Genomic DNA, 25,359 nt, shown 5'->3' on the forward strand with positions numbered 1-25,359 from the left:
AGCTCCCAGGCCTCTGGTAGAGGACCCGAGCTTGAAGGATAAACCGCCCGCAGGGGCGTGCTGGGTGTTTTTTGTTTTTTTTTATATGTATATATATATATATGTGTATATATGTATATATGTGTATATGTGTATATATGTATATATGTGTATATATGTGTATATGTGTATATATGTGTATATATGTATATATGTGTATATATGTATATATGTGTATATATGTATATATGTGTATATATGTATATATGTGTATATATGTATATATGTATATGTATATGTTATCTATGTTCTGGTGATATCCATACACATGTTCAAGGCTTTAGAATTGGCCCCAGGTCCTAAGAGAGCCCGCTCTTGCTGAATGGTTTTCACATCACACCCACACAATGAAACCCTGGAAGCGAGAGTGACCTGTTAGTTTAGGGAATATTTGATTTTAGAGAGCAGAGTAAGGCTGCTTAAACTCAATCCAACTAAATCCCTGGTGGTGAGCTAGCCTGGTGTGTGTCCCAGAAGGCAGCGTGAATGTAGTGGGCCGGGATTTTAAACACAGGCTGTGGAGTACTTTGTAGCTACACTTGGCATTGGGAGTCAGTTTTTCCTTGATCCCTGAAGCGTTGCATTGTCTTTTGAAAGGAGGCTCTTTGTGTTTGCGGTATGGAGCAGCTCACATGATGAGACCCAGTACTGTCAAAGGCATTTTGATATCTGGCAGTGTCTGCATGGAGGATACTAAAACATTCATTGCATATTTGGATGCTATTAACATGAATATTACAGCGTAGATTGCAATGTCTTTCATTTGCCTCTCCCTAGAAGGCCTTGTGCTAGCATGCTTTTTGCTCATTATAAAGGGTAATTAAGAGAGGAACGCAGTGCTGTAGGTATATGCTGGCTTTCGGACACATGGCACACCATTATGCTTTTCTGTAAGGCTCTGTCAGTGGGAGGAGGGAGCTACTCGACACATCAGATATGACCCAGTTAAAACAACTACACAGGACCCTATAAAGTAGATCCTACCCTGAGGAGGATTTTCATCGCCTTTGGCTCTGTTGTGCTCAACATACATTTTCTTCTTCATTTGACTCTTGATGGAAAAGCTATGACTTACAGAGATTCCAGGCTGCCATGCAGATCATTTCTTCAACACTTTGCCATAGATGCATGTTATTTAGCACATTCTTCGTCTTTCTTTTAATTACTGAAAATTGATTTGAAAGAGGGCTGAAAAACTGTTGCCCAGAATAGGCTGAGAGTTGTCTTTGATTCCATCTGTGTCATGTGCAAGCAAAGTAGCTTACTGTCACCACCCTGCCACCAAGCTTCATAGTGATAATAAGTCATTAAAATATTGCTAGATAACTCAAAAGCTAATCTTTCTTTGGACTTTGTTTGAGGGGGGGGGAATGAGGCAGCAAATTGATAACAGTAGAAGTCAAGTGATCCAGGAATGGTAGGGTTTCTAAGATATACAATATGAATATAATTTTCAGGATTTTACACACTAGCTTTAGCACAGAGGTGACTACATTTAAGAGAAAGGTTAAAGTATGCATTGCATTTAAGGAAAACTAAATGAGTAGCATTTGGAAAATAAAAAGGAAAAATTTCTCTTGGATGCTGCTGAAATTCTTTTCTTTCTTCCTTTTTCCATACCTCCTACTTGCACTCTCATCTTAGCCAAAAGGAGGGGGAATGATATCCAATTTGCAGTATGAGATCAGAGGAGACATTGTTACGCTTGCAGAGAGCCATGGGTTTGTCAGTGGAAAGGGTGAAACATACAGAAAATATCTACGCCCTTGTGTGAAAAGCTCATTCTCCGCACGCATCCACAGGATGTTCTCTTTTGAAAGTTACTTGCTACGTATTTAGCACAGCCCATTTTCAGCTTGTGCACATTTTCTGCACCGTGTTGTTCTCCTGGGCTAGCAGACCGAGAGAGGTTTTGATCACGCCCGATGAAGCAGAAGTTCATTTTGTTGTGTAATTGGTGTTTTTATTAATTACTGGTTGTAGTAGGAAACTGTGTGACAAATGAATGGTGTGATTAGATAAGGCCAGCTCTTGACAGAACGCCTTTAGCAAAAGCACTGAAACACATCAATAAAACACAAACTGCTCTTTCCGCCCAGGGACAGTGATGTTGACTGATGGGTGGACCAGGAGAGAAATGAGACTGAGTTAACAGCAGAGGGGCACAGGCAAACTAGACCTGCTGTTCATCATTTCTGACTTATTTTTGGTCATCGAAACTGATTACATCAATCATTAAAGTCATTAGTCATTAAAGTTTTTGATTTACTCAAGTTTTTCCACAGCCCTAACTTATAAGTACTTTTTAACTACCACGAGTTTATCTCTGCCCTAAGTTCTGCTTGTAGAAAATATTTGTCACGCCTACTAATGACAAAATTATCCTAAAGCATAGTCCAAATTTCGTCAACTAAACTCTGTAAGATCGTCTCATATACTATATATCTCTGACAATGTAAGGAACTTACTAAATTGACTTGCTAAATCAAGATACAGTTGACAAAATGTTAATTTGATTAGCCACTAAACGGCATAAGGGTTGTTGATGGATATTTAAAACACTCTAATTCGCTTTTGTTCAGCTTACTTTAAAGTCATTCCTGGAGGGCAACTGATGTTCAACAGACAAAAGGCAAATAAGCCAAACAATGAGAGAATACATGAAAAAACATGTAGGTTTGCAGGATGACATAAAAGTAAAACCACACAGACATCATATGAGCATGAAATAATAATGTAGGTGTGTGAGTGTTTCTATCAGTTTGACCTTTTTTGTGGGCCGGAAGCAAATACCAAAGAGAAGATGAGGTGGGTGCGTCATGGAGATGATGGTCACACTCTGAATGAATAGTCAGACTGTGTTTGTCACAGTGCTCTGATCTCACCGACCGGGTCAGTAATAGAGTTTCCAGTGTTTGATATTCAAATTGTGAAGCAAATCATGGAGAAACATGAAACTAAACAGAAGCTGCGGACTAGCAGAGTTTCTGTGTGTAGTCAACCATCACGCAGTAGGCAACAAATTTATTCAGTTTATTATTAGCTGTGACAGTGTGGCAGGTACTGTTTTCACCTCGTGAGTCTGTCTGTCAGTTTCATCATGGCAGAAGACGCCATCTGCCGTACTTTGGCAATACTTTGCATGTCGTTCTGGGCAGATTTTGTCAGCATAATAATGACATAATAGAAAAAAAACTGCAGTGAAGACGGTTGCGTTGGCTCACAGCACATGTGATGCAGCGTGCACATCGACACTTGGGATGCAAAAAGTCGTTCCAAAGGCTTATTTCTTAGAATTTGTAGCTTGTTGAGTGGGTTGTTGGTTCAGTGGGTTTTTCCTTATACATAAAGACAAATAAATGCAATTACAGATCAAACTAAAACTGTAGTACTAATATTCTGCTGAAAGGATTCAATGAATTAGGTTAACTTAAATTCAACTACACTAATGCATCAACCATCTTGATGGTTCTGTTTTCTTTGTTTTCAGTATAATGGCAGGAACACAAAAGGCCTGCCAGGCTGAGAGGGTGCAGTTATAGAGTCCTTGGTGTGTCTAACAGACTGTCAGGATATGATGTAATATGATGGATGTAGGGATGTCAGAAAGGGTGCGGTTTTTAAACTTGTAATTTTAACAATAACTGTGCAAATAACAGAGGTAATTGTGTGTAGTTTAAATGAATACGAAGTTCTGCTTGGAAGTTGGCCATGGTCCAGCCCCTGGGTACCAAGTAAGGATGTTTTTTCACCTGTAGTTCGTTTACTCTGGTCTGAATTATGAGTTTGTAAAGTTGTGGCTTTTTCTAGCAAACAGGAAACACCAAGGGAATCAAAAATGTGTCGCTACAAACCATGCGAGAGCCCTCGATCCACTTATTGGCCACATGTGTCTGGAGCAGGGAGAACAAAAGTAAATATAGGAAGAAGGTGCCATGTTCGTAACTAGTGGATAACAGGGAGAATTTACTCCTGCATGTCTATGGTAATCAGCCACATCCCAGAATGCAAAGCATATGTGGCTATGTGGAAGACATGTTGCTCAAACCGTACCATGCACAGTTTGGTAGCTGGGTCAGATCAAGATCGGATCACACTGTACTTGAGTGTGATTGCTGTGTTAACATCTGCACAAATGGACTGTACCAAGGGGAAAGAAAACCAGATTTCAGTTTCCACAGACTCAACAGTACAAGTATGAAAACACCTTAAAAAGAACAGGAAAAGCATCTTTCCCACTATGTCTTTTCCAGCTGCCCTGTATGTGGCAGGATCGCAGAGGTAGCTACTTAACAAAATAACATGAATAAACTAAAAATACTTGATACTTTTTAATGACTGGAAAGCCAATCAGAACACTAACAGTCAGCTGCAGCCAAATGCCAGTCACTTGCAGCAGCAGCAAATATTTATATGCTTCACTGTGCACATCAAATATCACATACTTCACATACCCTATTTAAATCCCTCCTGTCTCTGCACCCCCCTTTTCCTCCATCTAACCATCTCACTGCTCCTTTCAAGTGAAACTCCAGATCCCTTTCTCACTCACAAAAAATTCCCCAACTTTTCCAGCAAAAATGCTCACACAGGAGTAAGCCCTGCTAGAATGACTAAGCCAGTCCAACTTGAATGACGGAGCCAATCAAAATAAGATTTTTTTTTAAAAAGCAGGCAGGGAAACGTTACATGTTATTGTTTGTCTTGTTTTTTAAATGAAAGAGAATTCATGCCTCGACATGCAGGGACGGGTCTGTGAACAGATTAGTCACACTGGCCTCTTTAGGCAGATATGACACTGTGAACCCCTGGTGCTTTTCATTATAGCTCTGGAAGATAAACACGGAGAGAATGACAATGTGGCTAGAGTCACGTTTCATGCATTTCCTGGAGTAATGAAGCAGTTTATTGATCGTGTAGTTTTTATCCATCTTTGGCATGTTTCTGGTAAGTAAAAGTCTAACACATATGCTGAGCAAAAGGTATATTAATAGAAGAACAAGACTGTCTTCCCAGGTGTGGTTGCTCTTACATTTTCCTACTTCTTTTGGATGATCTTCCAAGCCCAAAAGGGACTGTCTTACATTAAGCCAGCTCACTCAGGCACATCCACACTCCAATTCCCTGGCCACAAAAATTCTCTCCAGCTTTAGCCTCTGCATTTTTTCCCCCTGCCCTTTTTGGCCTCTTGAATGATAACCTTGAATGGTATTGTCTCGGAGCATGAAAGAGGGTAAAGAAATTCCTTGGGTCTTGACAGAGAGCAAGAAAGCTTGACAAAAGGCATCAGCACTGCCTGAATCAGAGAATGTGGGGGGATATGAAAAGGGGGCAGTTTTTCATTCAGGTAAAAAAGCATTGACAGAGAAAAAAAGATGGGGAACAATGGCTTAGCCGTGATGGAATAAAACACTTCTCTGTATGCTTTTTAGGCAGGCAATAATTTGATTTGAAAAAAGTGCTCAACTGTGATGATGAAATCTGAGGCAAGCAGAGGCAGAAGAAAGATCACTATATTAGAGCAGATTTTCTGGATTGTACACTGATATGTGAGGCTGATTGTATTTGGTTAAATCTATTTAACCCAACTCTTTCAAGTTCATAGAAGAGCCTTTCAGACAAGCTATTAGCCCTGACATAGTCATTCCGATAATGACCACACGGAGATCAATTGAAACTCGATCATGAATAAGTTGCCTGGCCTCATATATTCTGCACTGCACTCACTATCCAGCCCTTTCCTCCTCTTCTTCGCCTCATCCACCCCTGAAGCTTATAAAGCATCAGCTGGCTGCCAAAGCAACTGAAACAAAACTTCAAAAATGGGGGGGGGAGAACGCTCTACAAACAGTGGTTGATGGCGAAATGCAGTAAGGCAAACAAACATACCTCCCAGATAGAGACACACTTGAACCTCTCCTGATCTCCCGGAAAGCTAAGGGGAATCTTTAAATTTGACCTGAGGTCATGATTGATGCTACTAAAGAAAGCTAGCTCTTTGGATCCTTAATCACCTCTGTGGAAAGCACACACGGGGTCTGTGGATGATGGTGCTGGCAGATTTCTAAAGATTATGAGTTCCTGCCTTGCCTCTGCAACAGCATTCTGGTGAATTCCACTAACTACCCTATCATGACAGCTTAGAGGAGTGCTGAAATAGTAAAAAAAAAAAAAACAAGCTCACTAAGTAACAAATTTGGCTTTTCAGTACAGTTCATTTGACTTCAGTTGCACTGGAGCAGTAGATAAAACTGAATTTTAAAAAAGCATGCATGCAGATCAGTGCAAAACTTTTCAATAGGCTCAAGCAACGACTAGTGGACTTAGTAGTTCAGCCGGGCACAGTTGCCATGACAATTTGATATCATTATGTTCAAAGTGTGGCTGTTAGGGAAAGGCATTTCATTACCCCCAAGTAGTGAAAGGACACATTTGCTGGAGGGAGAATACCAGGAAGGGCTACAGGTTTTGCAATAATACACAGAACAGTTGTGTAGATATAATGTGACCTCCTGTTTAGCTGATTATTGCTGTAACAAACAAACACTTCAGAATATCCAAAGATCCTTCAGACAACTTAGTTGTGGCTTGGTCTGGTGATCATCTCTAACAATTTTGGCAAAGACTGGAAAAAAACAGTCTTTTTAATAAGAAAAAAGAAAAAAAACCTGCCTGTAAAATCCAGTCTGAAGACATTCTGTTGCAGTTAAAGTCAAGACTAGAAAAATATTATAGCCTGTAAAAGTGTTCCAACTTCAGCAAAATTTCCAACATACTAGAAATTGATGTCGCAGAATACTCTAAACTAATATCTCATTTTTGAAAACCAAATATGTGTTTCAGAAGTTAAGTATGGAAGCCCGTTTCCGCCACTAAAAAAAAAAAGGAACCATAACTCGAAATTTCGAGTTATCTTTCTTGAAGTTTCGAGTTAGCTCTGCCAATCATTAATCTACATGAATGACGTAATTTTCTTGTTACCCAGAAAGATATGGCGCAGAGGAATGCGCACTCAAAACCGGATCGCAACAAATTGGCGCTTTCGAGAGTACGTTTGCTGATAGTAGAGCCATGTGATTCAGCTAATAACTCAAGGAATTCATCATTTGTGAAGCCACGCTGAAAATAATCAGCAATTTGTGCATTAATGACTGGCTGTAATTTTGGTAGCTTAGCTGTAGCATTTGTAGCTGAGGGCTTCAGCTTCCAGGTAAAAAGGAAATGATGTCATTCACATAGATTAATGATTGGCAGCGCTAACTCGAAATTTCAAGTGACTTTTCTCAAAATTTTGAGTTAATAAGTCGAAATTTCAAGTTATGGGTACTTTTCCTTTTTAGTGGCGGAAACGGGCTTCCATAGTTATGCTTATAATCACACCTCCGACTTTGACCTATGGGTGGCACTCAAGAGAGCGTTAAATGTTAAAAGAAGAAAGAAGACACCACTGCAGGAATACTAGGGCTTATCCAACAGCTCTGCTGCTTGGACCCCTATTACAGTAATACCAGCTGAACACAGTATAAAAATCAAGTGGACTAGTTTGAGAAAGTATCTATAGAGACAGTAAAGAAACACAAAGACCATCAACATATATTCTACATAATGTGGTAGAATATTCATCAATAGAGATAAATGCTGCACAACCATCAGGCATAGCATATATGGACCATTATAGTTTAATCATAACATTACACTAAAAACCCTCGCAGTGGTTACAATGTTCATAAGGAGTGCATGCACAAAAGCTCTCTCTGACATAACCTCCTGTCACCATCACCCCATCTGTGAAGAGAAATCTGCTCCACATGCTGAAAGCTACAGGAGGAAATCAGAGAGGTTATTAAAGTGACAGGCTACAGAATAGTTCGTATCTGTAATGGAACTTTTATGTTCACTAATTCTTTGCTTTAGAGGCAGATTTGATCGCACAGACATTTCAGCGGGTCAGTTTATTTTGGGGGGGGGTATTAGGTGTGATAACTCCTCTGCCTGCCTCTGTGTGTCGATGCAAGCTGTTGTTGTATATTTCTCATATTTGTCATCCTTTCTGTCAGTCTCAGAGTGTCATCTAGCTGCAGCAAAGGCTCTGTGACAGACTTGTGGTTTATTCCACTAACTATTCTCATGACAGCTTATAGCGGAGTCCTGCAACGATTTCATCATGAGACCATCTGCTGTTCATGTTGTCTGAAAGAGACGATTTCCTTTCTGTGCTTTGGGAAAAGCTCTGAAATACCTCAAAGACCTCAATGAAACGAAACGACTCGTAATTCAAGACTTTTAAATTCTTTCAGAGAATCTGTTTTGCAGCAAAGAGAATGTGAAGTTCCATGCAGTAAAATGCTGTTTATGGTTAATTAGCTTTAGTGCTTGTGACCGTCGTGTGTCTGTAACTTGAGTAGGTTTCACACCAGGACTCAGGACATTAGATTTAGGTCACAAAATGTGAGAACATCTTGAAACATTCAAGAAGAGTCGCAATAAAGGAAATCTTCAATCTCACTTGGAAAGGCACAAAAGGTCGAGAAGCATATCTATAGCTGACAACCACACGCTAACTGACACAAATCCCCAACTGTGTGTTTGCGCAGATCGGGGTGTAGCAGTGTTAGCTTAGGACGGGATAATAAGAAGGATGAGAAGTATCTGACTATAACAGCGTGCATGCAGAAGGAGAGCCTGAGGTAGCTGCCTCTCACAACAGCACACTTCTTTCTAACAGCTTGGCTCATGAACATTATGTGAAAGAATGTTTTTGGGTTTTTTTCTTTCTCAGTAATCTTTTTCCTACATCCCAGTCAACAGCCCCCCTACCTCTGGTTTTCAATAACCAGTGTGGAGTGTGGAGGATGGGATTTGATGGAATTAGCCATCGTGAGGAAAAAAAATAAAGAAATCAAATAAATAAAAGCCAAAAGAGAAACGTGGGACCTCATATTTACACCTTAGCAGTGTGCCCATATTTTTTGTTCATCTGCTCCCACGGTAACTGTCTTAATAGTGTTACGGTAACATGTGAGCGCTCATATTGATTTCACCCACTGCAGCGTTGCAGACTCTGGGAGTTTACTTCCAAAAAGCAACAGCCAACAGTGACAGTTCACATGGAAACCTTTGATTTTCGGCGCTTACACAATGAACCTCAGCTCCAGTCTTTGTTGTGGCAATAATTCCCCTCCCGCCCGTAGTCTTGGAGCAATTTCCAGCGTTCACTGTCATCATCATAATCTGACCTGATGTGGAAACTATGCAATGAAGTCTTTCTTTTCCCATTCTACTCTGTTTGGTGCCTGCTGCAGAGCTGAGCAACTTTATGGTTTTGATCGTTTTAGCAAACGTGTTAACCAAAGTATGATTGAGAATTGCCATCAAGTTTGATTTTTCAAATGGAAATATTATACCTCACTGGATAGAATAATAACATCTCTGGGAAATAAAGTCGTTTTTTTTTTTTTTGCTCTTTTTTTCTTTTTTTTACCTCCTCTCATTTTGCTGCAAGGAAATTCAGTTTGATTACATGCTGCTCTATCTCTGCATTACACAACACTTGAAAGAGAATTTTAAATTATGTTAAATATTAATCATGAATACATTATCATGCTGGCATGCTTTACAGTCTTTGCTATTACAAATTTGAATCAAAACATACCGAGTAACATTATGTAACCGAGAAAATTTAATGGCTGCGTGAATGCACCCTTCCTCCTAAATACATTTTTGCACCTTTTAAAATAGTGGGTTTTTAGACTCATCAGGTATCCATAGTGGTTGCTTGAATAGGGATTTACATCAAATGCTCCTGTTTCGCTTTTGCTGCAGTGCACGGGCTAAAGGTAGTATTTTTAGGTCTGAAGGAGGAGTTCGTCTGAAGTTTTCTTAAGGGTTTGAGGGAGAAACAGCTCAGTTGTTATGTATTAAAATCCCTGGATCCCCTCTGATCCTGAGCTGTAATGACACAGACATGGTCAGAGCCTTTTGCTATCCCCTCATTCTCATCAACATGCCAGAGTTTCACCCAATTGATTTGAGACAGCCCGTTTTCGTTTGTCCTTTTGGCTGTGACCAGGGACAACACAGATGTCTCTTTCACTCTACCTACTCCTCCTCAGATGTTAGCCAGTTTGTCTAGCCCATCCTCATTAACATGTGGACTAATTCCTGCTTGTTATCTGGCCTAGATGTAATAAGGCAGACCTGGATGGCAGGGGTAATCAGGTTGGAAGGCAGCGCTTTCTTCCCGTCTCTCCCTCTGCTGCCATCATCACATCCCATAACTGATAGCAGAGCAGACACATCTGAGGGGATTAAGCTAATGTGATGGCAGAGCCACCTACCAGGGGCCCCCACAGGGTAATTTTAAGAGACAGGCCTTGACATCCAGGGAATAACTTGTCAAGACCTGGCTGCAGGCAAATATTGAGGATATTAATCCTTAATGTAATGGCCTTGACTAGATTTTGCTCTTGTCTCTGTGCGCAGCTTTAGGCATAATCATAAGTCTCTTTAATCACTGACATAAAGAAGTCCCTCAAGGATTTTCCAGAGTTTTACAGTAATTATTGTGTACCAAAAATGCTTGTTTTTTTTCACTGTTGCCTCAGTGAGAAATTGCCAAGTTATTTGCATATGTTCTCATTCATTTGTTTCAGTTTTATGAGCTACATGGCTGTGGTGCTTTGTTTTGTTGCTGTATAAATGTGATAGAGTAGTAAAATCACAGCCCGTGTCATGTACCAAAGGATTGCGAGGCTTAGTTCAGAGGTAGAACTGATGGACGGGGTGAGTGCTGCCTCTCTGGCGATATGTGCTAAAACATAATAGGAAGAACATGAATGAGAAGCTGCGGATAAGGAGAAGGAAGAACCACAGAGGTGAGGTCACACATATGCCTGTAGAGCAACAGCTCATTGTCTCTTTTTGATCATTTTAATTAAATCATTGACCAAATAATGAGGAAGAATCCACACAAAACCTGAGGTTAAAATTAATTAAACCTTGCTTGATATCTGGATGGAACAAATAAGAAAACACATGGCGATTTGCATTTTTATTCACAGCGCTTAAAAGATTCTTAAATTATAAAAAAAAAAAACCCGGAGAGGCGAGGTTTCCTAAAAACAATGCTGGCCTTCGTCAAGGAGCTGAGCGAGCACCTTGATGATGAGTTTGTCCTTGCTGCAGGTTTTATCTCGTAAACGGTGTCTTTGCAGCCTGCTGCTACGTTTTGTGATATTTTTGAACCCCCGGTGATCGGTCTTTAGTGCTATTCCCTCGTCACATGACCCGACTGTCCTGCTCTTCATCTCGTTCTCAGGTCTGCTCATAGGATCGGGCTGCGCACTCTATCCACTGGGATGGGACAGCGAGGAAGTACAACAAACCTGCAGCAACAGCTCAAGCCAGTTTCAACTAGGTAAGATGTCTGCAAGGGAGATCCATCACACACAGAGGCTTTAATTACACACAGATGGTTCATAAATTTGTGCCGTGCTCGCTGGATCTTTTATTCCCAAAAACAGACGAATCGCAGAAAACGTGAAACAGACGACCGATGTTTGTCTTTATGTGTTGACATGCTGCCTTTTGTCTCTCTCTGGTAGTCAAAAAAGATGTGATTTCTTGTTGTTTTGATTAATGCATTTGGAAAAAATTAACAGCAGAAGATCCAGTAGCTGTCCATTTCCAAAATGTTTTATAGCTTTAAATGTGTGCCGAGAATAAGCAATACTTTGATTTGTGCTCTGCATGCAGCTGGTATTATCAGGACTATCTCACAGACAGTAATATGCTACTTTATCAGACACTAGGGAGGTGGAAAAGCTTTTCATACTGCGGCTGCTCCTTTATTTGATACTAATCAAAGAGTGTTTGGTTTTTCACTGGATGTAAAATATTTTATTGGGAACTTGGATTAATATTATTAACACTCAACACAAGAATACATGGAGATTTTTTTTAATGTCACTGGATTAAAATTATAAGGCTCATCCTCTCTGAGGATCCCTGGAAGCATCCCAGCCCATTTTGATATTCGTCACCCACATGCTTGGATCTTGACTTGATCTGAATGCTTAGTGGGGTTCACTAAAAACACTGAGTGTGGACCATGAATACTCAAAATCAACCTCAAGAAAATTCAGCTCTTATATTTTTGTCCAGAATCAAAGCGTGCCGTAGGGAAAAGAGCACCAGAGAACCACTAGTCCAGGGATGGGAAACCTATAAAAACAGATTTTTGAATTAAAAGAATCTGTATGGAGCTGCACAAAACATTTGACCTGCATAATAAAGGGGACACAGATTATCATTATCACTATAGATATTGGTAATTAAAGCCTACTCCCATGTGAATATTCTTCAGTTTATGAGATTTTTTCTATCCTCTTCACTACAATCATTCTACTTTTTACATTTCATTACAAGTTTAAAGGAAAGAAGAAAAATGTGTATCTTTACTAAATCTTATTACCAATAAAACAAAACAAATAGTGGAGGGAAGAAATACTTATTAGCATTTATAGGCCTGCTAGCTCTAAAGCTTCTACCTGGGTTCACACAAATTAAAAGTGAACAAGTTTGACTATAAATGAAAAAAGTCAGTGGAAAACAGATCCGTTTAAATTTCATTTTGATTAACGTGCAGTTTGGTTTGCTTTCAGATGTCTTTCTTCCTTCAGCGACATACAGTAATCAATCTTCAAGATAGACTTTTTGGGGGAAATTTCCGCTAATGCTAATTTCTTAGCCGTGAAAGCAAACAAATCTGCCCATACGCTACTTTTTCTTTGCTTTTTTAGGTGGGATTTAAAATAACTAAGGGGACTGGATTATCTATGCTGCATGCTACCGTTCAGCATACAGGTCAAAGAAGGTGCCGGGCAACAGACGTATGATGCACATTTCAGTGGATGCAAACATTAAAATGTAATTCAGCACACAGGCTACATGTGTTTTTTTTTTTTCTTTTTGTAACTGCAGAATATGAAGAAGCACTCACACAGATTTTAAATAAATAATAAAATGTTAAAAAAAAATAACCACTGTTTATTTGCTTATTCATCCTAATCAATTTTCCGACTGGAAATGGGCAAAATAGCCGCAGGTTGTAGTACTTGTATCCCATTTCATGAAGATGTGCTCTGTCGCTGCTGAGATGATACTCTGAACAGATTAATGGAAAACCAAACAGCTTCACTGTCCTCTCCAACTGTTGCCACAAGAAAAAAAAATGCAAATGTTGCTAATATGAAGTTAAGAGTTGCAAGTTAATAAATGCTAAGCAGCCAGATGTATTAGGAACACCATCAGCAAACATTAACTGTGATTTTTAATCCAGTTTTCTGTCACATGAATTATGGATTCACACCGATTCTGCCATTCTAGCAGCATCTACTCTTAAACCACATAATTCAAACAGATTTCTCCCTTTTAAATTTCAAGAACACATCACCACACGCTATCAGAGGTAATTATGTTGAATTTGCAGTTTTCATTTTATTTCCTCTGTGGAAGAACAGGCACATATACGTTTGTGTTAACAAGTGCTTTTGGTTGAAAGTTTTGTTCAGAGCAACTGGCGACTCAAGGTTCGTCTCATTTATGTCAACACTATGATGAGATGGTGACGACGAATGATGCTTTCACCACATCTGAAGCAGTCCTTCATTAATTCATCTCACATTAATTAGCCATGAAGGCTGTAGTCAGTGCTTGAAAACTCTGAATGCCGCTGCAGGAGGCATTAACTGCGTACGTGTTCATTTCCATACCTGAGTCCAAAGAAGCAAAGCATGAAGGATCCGAGTGATTCCTTTGATGGGATATGTTTTGCAAGTGGAAAATACCCTTGTCGTTAATTTGAATGAATAGATAAGCTACAGTCACATTTAAGAAGAGGGGATGTACTTTTTGTTAATGCCACAGAAAAAGGGAAATAAGTATTTTCAACACTTTCAAAAGAAACTCAACCACTGTATCCTATTTCATAATGCATATAATTACCTCTGATGATTATGCAAGGTGTGTCTAAAGGAGGCACTTAATGGTTTAGGTTTTATTTGCATTTCAGCATTTTGTTGCATCACTGTAATTTCCAGAGACTCCATTTCTGCGTTTCTCCAAGTCTCTAATTGTTCATCTCCCACATAGCAGACTGTTTGCACATGAATTGGGGCTCTGTTTTGTGCATATTTTCTCAACAGTGCTAGCTGTATTTCACAAGAAGATGGGAACATAGTAGCCTGAGCAGAGATGTTAAGTAGTTGCCACCATTCTCTGTGATTGACATTAACACGTTAATGTTAGATCTAGGGCAAGATCAAAGGCGCGGTGCGGAGTTCTCGTGATATATCTCAAACAAAATGATTGGGCGTTTCAAACTAACGTCTGAATGGTTCGGTGTGTTTTGCATAGCGTAATGCTCAATTATCATTCAAAGCATGGGTGAGCTGTTAGGTCCAATTTTACAGTGTAGTTGATCTGAGTGGAGTAAACATTCGAGTTCCCCTTCATAGCAGAAGTGATGTGAGATTTTTAGGCAGTTTTCCTAAAAAGGGCTATACATACAGAGTAAGCTGTGTCGTTCTCCATTAAAATCAAGCGACTGTCTTACTGGCTAAAGACCTATTTGACCAGATTAATTTGAATCTGTTACAATGTTTTTCTAGAGGGTGAAAAGACCTTTTCTTTTTTCATCCACTGCAGGTTCCTGTCAGATCGGCTGGGCGTATTACTGCACAGGGGCAGGAGCGGCGGGTGCTATGCTGCTGTGCACCTGGCTGTCCTGTTTCGCAGGGAAGAAGCAAAAGCAGTACCCTTACTGAAGAGAGCATCAGAGAGACAGGGACAGGCGGAGACCTCGGGCGGTACGACAAAAGGGAGAGGACTCTGTGCACTCACACCAGTACAGCACATCAGGCACCAAAGACATCAAGTCATTATGGTGCTCTGCACATCATGGGACACTACTCATCTGACAACTGCAGGGACTGTTTCATAATGCAGCACACACACATGGCTTTGAAAAGTGGTACTTCTCTTAAAAGCTGTTCTTAAATGAAAAATGTATGGACCAATCCTGTTTGTAAGATTGTTACATAACTATTTCTTTAATGAAAAGTGTATTCTCCCTCTCTTTTTTCTTTTGTCTTCCTCTTCTTTGGTCTTTAATGTTTATGTGATAGTGCGCCCTGTGATGAACAGAAGTAATATTGCCTCATTGTTACGTGAAGTGTTTGCGGTCTCCTCTTCATCACTCATTCTTGCCTTAAACACAAACAGAAATGCAATAATCCCTATAATGTAAAGCAATCCAACACTGGCTGCCTGCTTCCTCGATTCAGACCCCCCAAAAAAATCAAAGCATAGTTTATTTAACACATTCATAAGATATACATTGTGTATGGTAACGTATTTTATCATTTTATCACGTTTTGTATTCACCCTCAAATTATTCTTTGCCATTATGTTTGTTTTGTAAATAAATGTTTATTGGAAGTCTGGTTTTTCAAGTCTTCTTTGAGTCGACACCCCGGAGCAAAAACGAACAGTCGTGCATTCCTAAAAAGCTTTTTTCCCATGACTTCTTGATCTTGATAGTGTTCGCTACATGTGGGAGTCATTTTTTTTCTGATCGACAAAGAGGATAAGGATGGGCAGTGCTGTGAATTTAATTTTTCCACCTTATTGATGAAGTAAATTTAGTACCCTCTAGTCAGAGTATTTGCCTTTTGATCAGGCTTCTCAGCTTAAAAGCTTCAGAGTCTTCCAGACAAAGCCTGAGATGCAATCATACCCTGGGAAATTGAGGCGCTCTGCGTCCGTCGGGCCATCAGTTTAATGTCAGGGGTTATCTCGTAGCTCCTCACCCTGCCTTCACAGTGTGAATAACAATAATGGCAACCTTTTCTTAGCAATTACCGCCGCTGCATGCGTGTCATTAGAGGTGCGAGCTGAACACAGCTTTTCCAGTTACTATTTTTAGCCATTTGTTCTCTGTTTTTCTTGATTAACAAACACCACATCCGAGCTCAAGTGCACAAAGTCAGCTCATTTACAATGCAGCTGTTCTCGATGTGTTTTAGCCCTTATTAGCATGCCCATTTTCTCACAATTCTCAACATCACCCAGATAATGGCAACGCCCCCTCCCCTCCATCCCCACTGGAGAAATATCCCTCTCAGTACTTGCTCTGTTTAATATATTAGTATGGCTCCTCTGCATTCTGCTCTCTCCCTCTCTCTGATCTCCTGTGCTGATTGATATCAGCAGTGATTGTTACAGAGAGTCAACCAGATGCCTCATCAGCAGACGCAGACACATTGGGGTCACGTTGGAGCATTCCCTCTTTTATATCTGCACCCGAATCTCAGACTGACAGGGTGTACCATTCAATCTGAGATCTTGTAACAAGTAAGAGGCTGATTGTCTTAAAACATGATAAATGAGTGGTGGCTGAGAAATTCAGTTGCTCGCATCAGCTCCTGAATGAAGACATATTACAACTGACGTAACTGACGTGAATTTAGACTGACTGGTGCTGATGTTCACCTTGAGCTGTACATATTTTTTGTGCTCTAAGAATCACAAACAGATTTATAGACACCTCATTTATGCTGGAAGAGAGCTAAAAATAAGATTAGATAGCAGAAGTTTGTTTTTTATAAGCGAGGGTGATGATTTAAAACCCCAATGGAGTCAACAAACAAATTCAAGTTAGCCAAAGCTTTAAAGACCAAATACAAAATGATGAACTATGAAGTCGTGTACTCAAAAAACGATACAATCATTACTAGCAGGATCACATCACCACAACTGTAGTAGTATACACTTACCAGCCCACTTTATTAGGTAAACCTCGTCAATTGTTTGCTATTGCAAAAATCTAATCGGCTAATCACATGGCAACAACTCAGTGCTTTTAGGTATGAATGAGACAACATCTCAAAGTTCAACTGAGCATCAGAAAAAAAGCAATTTAAGGTGATTTTGAATGTGGCATCATTGAATCTGATGCGCTACAGCAACAGAAGACCACACCAGCTGCCACTCCTATCAGCTAAGAAGAGATAACTATGGCTCCAGTTTGCACTGGCTCAACAAAATTGGACAACAGAATATAGAAAAATCATTGCTTAGTCTGATGAGTCATCGTTTCTCCTTGGACATATGGAAGTTTGGATTAGCTAAACCATAGAAGCACGGATTCATCCTAACTTGCTTCACTGGTTCAGACTGGCCGTGGTGATGTAACGATTTAGGAGATTTTGTGTCGGCTCCTCAAGATGAACTGAGCATCCTTAAATTCCACTGTCTACCCGAGCTGTTTCGTTGACCACATCAATCCCTTTGTGACCACAGTGTGCCCATCTTCTGATGGCTTCTTCCAACAAGAAGAAGGCATGTCAAAAAAGCTCAAACAACCTGAATCTGGTTTCTTGAACATGAGTTCACTAGATCTCAATCAAACAAAGCACCTCTGGGATGTGGTGGAACAGGAGATTCACATTATGGATGTGCAGTCCACAAATCTGCAATAATTATGTGATGCCATCATGTCAATATGGACCAGAATCCCTGAGGAATGTTTCCAGCACCTTTTCAAATCTGTACCAAGGCAGTCTTGAAGGCAAAAAAAGGGGTATTTATTTTTAATATTTTAAAGGTCAGCCTAAGTAAACTTAATATAAACAAAAACAAAGAAAGACTACGTGGACTGGATCCAAAAGAACCCTAAGGCAAATTGTCTATTTCCGAATTGCTTTTCCTTTTACCTTTAAGAGATGAAAAACAACATCAGGAGAAATCAACAAAGGCAACGTAGTGAATGTTGCTTAAATTAGAGGCAGTTAAAACTGCAGCATTTTAGGAGGATTACAACGCCCCTGAGAGCTTAACACACTGAAACTTAAGAAGAGCACATTTCTGTATTGTCGTAACAGCAAAGATGTTTTCCTAATGTTTTGAGCTCCCAGTGCCATGGTAATTATTTAAGAAAGAGAGTCCTAAATAACCTTGAGAGAGTTGAACTTAATCTGCCAGATAGATACATCAACATCAATTAGTTCTTTCTAATTATTAATTTTTTTCCATCAGCACTTTTGGGCAAGATAATTGTTGCCCTTAAGAGCAACCATGTTTAAAAAAGGTTTTGTGCTTCTATAACACCAATCTCCATAAAGATATTGCATAATGGATATTGCTGCAGGATATCTGGAGAGCCTGTATAGAAAGATAGCAGAGTGTCACCCTCACTTTCCCCCCCAGAGCAGTTATTTTGTAGTGGAATATTTAAATGTACTGGCAGCGGCATAAATAAAAACTACACAACCAACTTCAATACTAATGTGCATCCCACACAACATCAAACACAGCTACACAGGTGGATCACATTAACTAGAATGTAAACTAACTTTGAAGTTACTCCATCTTATTAATTTCAAATAAAATCCCACCCACATTTTTCCATTCTTTGTTTCCTACTGTGATTCACAAGTCCCTGCTCTACTTAAAGGAAGTGCCAATTAGCTGTGTATGTCTTCTTTTAGAGATCTGACAATTACCATGTTAATATGGGCAGGGAAGTAAAGGGAATTCATGAAAACATAGACCAGACAAACCACATCAGCAAAGAGGATCAGAGGCTGTTACTCAAAGCTCACAGACAGGGATAGAGGGATTACAGCCCAGGGTTCGCTGGTTCACCCTCAGGGATATATGGAGGCTCTGGTTAGCGGGGTTTCAAAATTAGCAGTTTGTTTGAACTTAGTAAAAAGGTAAAGCCCATACAGAGAGAGTATATTTGATCAAGGAAAAATGTCTGCTCTATATTATTAGCACCTCTGTTTACCTTCCAGAGACCACACTCACACACACGCACACACCCATGTGTGTTTTCCAACATGGTTTACCTTTTAAATGAATAAATACCTCTTGGACTTTATTGGCCTTTTGGAGAAGGAGTTCTGGGGTTTTTTCTGTGGATGTACCATTCGGTTTGACAGGTGATCCAGCTGCGCAGCACATCATAGCTTAACGACATCACTTAAGATTGACGCTGTGTAACCAAAGCTTTCCCGTTTGGCAGCTTTGGGTCCTTCATCCCTACATCTCTTCCTTACATCATTCTGTCAAATCCCTGCTAAGAATAGCAAAGACATAAGCATGTGACACAGGTGAAGAAAATGAGGCATCTGGCATAATTAGAATATATCAAATATAATATCTAATATAATATCCAGACGAACATTCACAGTATGTCAATGAACTATAGCAAAAAAACAAAACAAAAATCATCATCACATCCTTCTTGACCCTCTACAATTTGCACAGAACCCCAGTAGCTGTACAAATGAAGCCTTACCCAACTCACTCCCCTCTACTCCACTCCACCCCACCCACTTTGCCCCAAGTTAGAGGCTTATATTAAGCTTGCTAGTTATTGATTATGGCTCAGCATTTAACACAATAGTCCCTTTGGGGTCACTCACTAAACTGAGTTACCTTGGCCTGTACTCCTCTGACTCAGGAACTTGTGGTAGCTGAAGTATCATCACCTGGATGGGAAGCTTTACCCAACAGCACCGCTTGGCCCTCAGGAAGGCAGGTTACTCAGCTGATAAAACAATCAAGGCCACTCCCCTCAAGTCTGAAAGGCATCAACAATGTAGAGCAAGAGCCAAGAGGATTGCTGGGAACCCCAACTCCCAACAACAGATTGTATTCTCTGTTGTTATCAGAGAGACGCTATGGTCTACTGGTGACCAAGACAGAGGAACAGGAGGAGCATCTAGCTCAGACCATCAGACTGTTAAATGAGACAGAGACTTAAGCTCCTCCCCCACTACACCAATATTCAGTCATTGCTTCTCTTATGATTGCACTGTTGTTTATTTTGGTTTATTGTTTATGTTGGTTGTTTCTTTCTTTTTTTCCTCATGCACAGTCAGTTAGGTACATACGTGACTATACTGTGTGCGACAAATAAAGCTTAACCTTAAACTTGTACTGCATTTGGTAGCATTTTGCAGTATGTAGGTGAGTGAGTACACTCTTTGGTCAGTCTGACCCACAGTCCTTTGTGCTACAGCTGCAAGGTCATGTTATGACAAATTGGTATGTCTTAGAGAATACATATTACACACTTTGTAAGGCCAGCGGTACTGAGAACAAAAAGAAGATGTAGTTGCAGAAGTATGAGATTTAGACTTGGGGGTGATAGATGATTGTGAGCTAGTGCAAACAATATTTTTCTGTTGCCTTTCCTATTGTAACATTCCGAATTGATTCCACATGCAAAGTTTTACTCTCTGAGAGAGATATCTTGTCTTTTTAAGACCTCTAATGAGCCGGAATACTTAAATCACCTAAATGGGCTTAACATGGGTGTGCATAGAGTTAATTAAAATGTGATTATAAAGTATCAGACCGATAAGGATGATCTATATGCAGAATAGTGGTGATACAGTTTTTATATATCAGCTTTACTATTTAGGGCAGCACAGTGGGGTGGTAGTTAGCACTGTCGCGTCACAGCAAGAAGGTCCTGGGTTCAAATCCACCATCTGGCCGGGGCCTTTCTGTGTGTGTGAAGTCTGCATGTTCTGTCTGGGTACTCCAGCTCCCTTCCACAGTCCAAAGACATGCAGTTAGGAGGGCTAGGCTAATTGGTGATTGTAAATTTGCCACAGGTGAGATTATGAGTGAAGCTTTAGTATGAGCACTAATATCACACAGGGCAGAAGACAGCTTTGCTGTTGCTCTCTGTAGATTTCACCATGTTGCACCTCGCACCTACTTGGAATTTTCAGTCACTGGTTTCTATTTTCTTATAAATAGACATACCAAATCTGTCTATTTTTTTCCCCAGACATTAGTAATAAAATAAACCTGTGGGCTGTATGTCTGCAGCTCTTCATCAATAACATTCCAATTTCTCATGATGAGAAAAACACCCAAATCTCAGATGGCTTCCACATTGCCTCACTTCTCCTCTTCATAACTTCATTTCACAAGTTCATCCAAATTATTTCCTAGTAAGAGGAGACCGGCTCTGAGGGATGGGAGTAAAAGAGCATTAGTGAAAAAGCATTGGTATCCTCAGACAGATGTCTTCCTTGTGTGCACTTGCCATTGCCTTTTAAGACACTTCAGTCAAAACTCAAACTAGGAAACTAGCAGCAGCCTATTTCCAAACTTGGGTGAAACCTGGCTACAATAACTTTATAGATAATTCCTAAATACCTAAAGTTACTGCCTCACAAATTTTCCAGAGATCTGAAACCATATCTCTAGGCACTGTCTCAAAGGAAAAAGAAAAAATAAAACACAGAGAGCTTCCCAAAGCTTGCAGAAATGGCACAGTTTTCATTAAAGGCTGAACAGAGTTCTGTTGCACTAGAAAATCAAAAAGGAAAAATCCATCATTAATGTCTTCTTGTTACTCAAAAAACACAACTCCTTACAAACACAGCATCCAAAAAAGTGCAAATATTTTCAGGGCCATATAGAGAACCTATACTGCAATACGAGATATATGCAGAGAAGATGTATGAGGAGCATTCTCTGAGCTCCTATCTAAATTGTCACAACACCGAGGTATTGTTTGGCGTAATCAACTCTGCTATCAACCCTCTGCAGCACAGAAGGCCTCCCAGGAGAAACATGCTGATTCTTCTATCTGTCTCCAAAAGCTCACGAGTACAGGATTTCAAATGTACTACCATTTTAATTCTATTTTGAATCGCAGCAAACCTATTTTATATGATACATAAATGAAGCACTTCATCCTGAAAAGTTGTTGCAACTGATTTACTTCAGGTGGTCTTGGATATTGTTAAGGCTGAACAGAGAACCAAAATGAAGAATACAGGAAGAAGAAGTAGGGTGTAGCAATAAAGAGCAAGCTATTCACATGTTAAGTTAATACTGAGTCCAGGGGCCAGGAAGAAAGGTTGAAGTTGGCAGCTTATGGATTTACCAGTGCAGGACAAGGGAGGGGAAATGGAGCCCAGCGGTGTCAAGCCCAGCCAGAGAAAGACAAGAGAGGGGCAGTCAGAAGAGGGAAATACGTACAAGGAAAGTACAATGAGAGGGCATCAGTAGCTGGACTCAGGCTGGTGAAGATGGATTGTCTACAGTCTGGTAAAGTAGGGAAGTCAGAGACCCGTACGTAAGGCTGGAAAGATTACAGATGATTTGCAGCTGGTTGGCACTTCTCACACACCTGATTCCACTTAGTAGAGAGAGCGAGAGTCAAAAATCAACAAGCTTTAGAGCTGGATATTTGTCTCCAGATCAAGTGAAAAATAATACACTTTCCCAGTGAAAAATACCAGACCAGAGGAATGGAAAAGAAAACAGCTATTGTTAGCAACAAAATTTTCCTACGGGAACTGCTCCCTGATGCTGGTACTCTGAGTTTATGAGGTAACTTCCTCTGGCACTCTGGTGGTTGTGTGGTAAATGTTCCAAAATACTGCAAAAGTCTATAAGCACTAGAATAGTACCTCTGCAAAACATCACATGACTGCACATGGTGTACCAGCAGCACAAAATCCCATGACGTCTATGATATATTTCTCATGATTCTTACTGCTTCGGGATGACAAAAATCAGCCCTTGTTTCGTTCTCCAGCTAACCTGGAAAATCAGTCATGATTTCTTTTTATCTCGATGTCTTCGATATCTTGGCGTCTATCTCTTTACACACTCAGAAACGTGTTCCATTTTTTGGATGTTGTTTTGTTGAACGTCTGCTCTGATTACGAACATTATCCCGCTACTATATACATTTTATGAACTTTCTTTCATTTTGCAGAAGTGGCCCGTGCTATATTTGGTTCATTATCTCTGGGGGGAAAAATGCATTTATCTTTCATTCTTGAGCTCACATAGGTCTAGGCATTCCACTGAAGCTGTTTAGGTGATTTAGTTGTCTGATAATGATATTGTTATGTCTTTCCCCACTTCCTGTATGTCTTAAATGTGCTGTTAAGTTTCTTTGAACTGCCACAGAAGCTCTCAACCACTAATGTCACCCAGGATGATGTGAACATTAGAGTGCACATTAAGGAAAGTACCATACCACATATACTCACCTCTGTAATGAAGTACAATTTTTAGATTACATAGCTTTAGTTTGGTCATTTTATACTATTTTGTAGATATTTTTCCCTTTCCTGCTTCATAGGCGTACTTTTTTCCTTCAGTGCCCAAAGAGATACTGCTTCTTTAAATCTCCTAGCCATTCACCTTTAAATATGATACACAGTGTTTCACAAAACACCCACAGATTTCTCTTTTGATTCTTTGGATGGCAGCAACGTCTAAGCAGTTACTACTGAAAATGTTGCATTTGTATTAACCACCTAGGAAATCGGTATTTTAATTAATAGTTTCTTATAATGGATCTATTCTTTAATTTTGTGGGATTTTGAATATGGGGCTTTAGTAAGTGAATGAATATATTCTCTTTAGACTGTTTAGCCTGTCCTTTTTTACTCGGTAGGATTCAAATCCAAAAATATGTGAAGGATAATTATCTTTGAGGACAGTGTAACAAGAAAGAGGGGCAAGGTGAAAAATATCCCAGATAATTATCTGAAGGACAGCACTGTGGTCTGAGGGAAAGGACGGTGATAAAGTGTTGCTTTATGTCTCTCAAATGGACTTTATAATTCAGGTGAACTTTAGATCTGCCCTTCATCACCCACACGGTGCATTGAATCATAGTCTTGCTTCTTTGATGGCTGATCATTGGATTGAATTCATTCAATCCAATTCTGTTTGAACAGCTGAGCAGCTTACAGCTGTGGGTAATGAAACAATGGTTTGAAGATATTGTACTCATCATCTTTAATATTTCCTCCATGAAGTAGCTTATATCAATGAATATTTTTTTAAAAAAATGCTTGCTCCTCATAATTTGCTGTTTTTATTAAACAAAGCTGCTCAGAGCATTCATTTTGAAGATTTATTACTACTGTCCTAACTTTCTCATACTAATGCCACCTGGGCAATGCACTGTTGTTACAATATATTGCAGCGGTATTTCATGCCCTGCTTTTTTTCTTTTTAAATTTAAACACTACATATTAAATCTTATGCAGGTTTATGGTTCCCTGATGGACTTAAACATTCACCTTCACTGACAATGGATTTCAAATTGTTCCCACGACCGAACATTTGATGGCTTTCAATATACTATAAGCTTCTCCTAGAAATTAAATTGGCAAGACATCAAGGTTTGGGTTTTTTTGTTACAAAAGGTGTATTCCACTTATAATGTCAAACATAAAAAATTAAATGAAGCTTAAATTTTATGACATAATTTCTCTTAAAATATATTACAGTGAAAGAAGGTCATCAATACAGGTTTTCTTTGTCATTTTTGTTCCTTGGCCTGTGTTTTTGTATTCTCTTTCAAGAACATGAAATGTAAATGTATTGCACTGTAGACTGTATTTCACTTTGATGTCCTCCATGATCCTGTCCATATATCATACAGCGCCTAAATCCTGAATTGAGAAACCTGTAAGCTAATTTTTAATTTTTATTGCCCCACAGCTGCTTCATGCCAGTCGTCCATCAATTATGAAGCAGCACAAATTCGATGAGTCACAGCATCTGATACGGTCTGATACCACAAACGCCTACAGCAAGGCCCTTCATATAGAATCAGCAAATACCTCGCAAATCAAACGTTTAATGTGATGTAAAATAGCTCTGTCAGAGAAAAACATAAACTTTTACAGTTTGGTCCTCTGGTGGCCAACAAACTTTGTATTTAAAGCATGTTTTTAGTTTTATTGGAGAAACACTATTCTGTGGAAGTAGATGAAATCACCAGCAAGAGGCTGAACTTCATCGGTTTTCTGATTTACCTTTAAATTCTGTAATGCAAAGTTAACAGCTTGTCATAAAGAGATAGCTCTTCCATGCTGCATATAGTCCCCCAACCATTTATCAGTATAGGCTCTACTGAGAGTTTGTCAGGGCTTCTTTCCAGACTAAATGAGACATCATTATATGTGCCAAAATAAGGGAAAATGTCCATCACATTTCCCCAAACAGCTTGTGCAGCATAATCCAGAAGCTGTAAACAAACTGTCGGACCATAATTCGTAATTGTCTTTATTTTCCTCCTGAGGAGGATCAGCTATTTGCTAATAGGTGCAACCAGAGTGATACCAAAGAGGGGGAAGCATATCAGAAGGTAATGAAACAAATAATTTGTGGTTCTATGGTAAACGCAGAAGATGCTGTTTGGGGGATTCTGCTGATCATTAAAGCACAGCAGAGGTGTGTGCTCAACTTCCA

General features: G+C 39.7%; 1 protein-coding gene across 1 annotated transcript in view; it reads left to right on the forward strand.

Moving 5' to 3' along the window:
* lhfpl6 (LHFPL tetraspan subfamily member 6) overlaps positions 1-15,537 on the forward strand; it is a 49,130-nt gene extending 33,593 nt beyond the window's left edge. The window contains exons 3-4 of the mRNA XM_005926509.2: positions 11,357-11,455; positions 14,746-15,537. Of these exons, the coding sequence (XP_005926571.1) occupies positions 11,357-11,455; positions 14,746-14,864 (218 nt within the window). The 3' untranslated portion in view covers positions 14,865-15,537. The remainder of the gene's footprint in view (positions 1-11,356; positions 11,456-14,745) is intronic.
* The last annotated feature ends 9,822 nt before the right edge of the window (positions 15,538-25,359 follow it).

Source organism: Haplochromis burtoni, unplaced genomic scaffold, assembly GCF_018398535.1.
Source record: "Haplochromis burtoni strain Fernald_Lab_line unplaced genomic scaffold, NCSU_Asbu1 Contig_36, whole genome shotgun sequence".
NCBI classification, from domain to species: Eukaryota; Metazoa; Chordata; class Actinopteri; order Cichliformes; family Cichlidae; genus Haplochromis; species Haplochromis burtoni.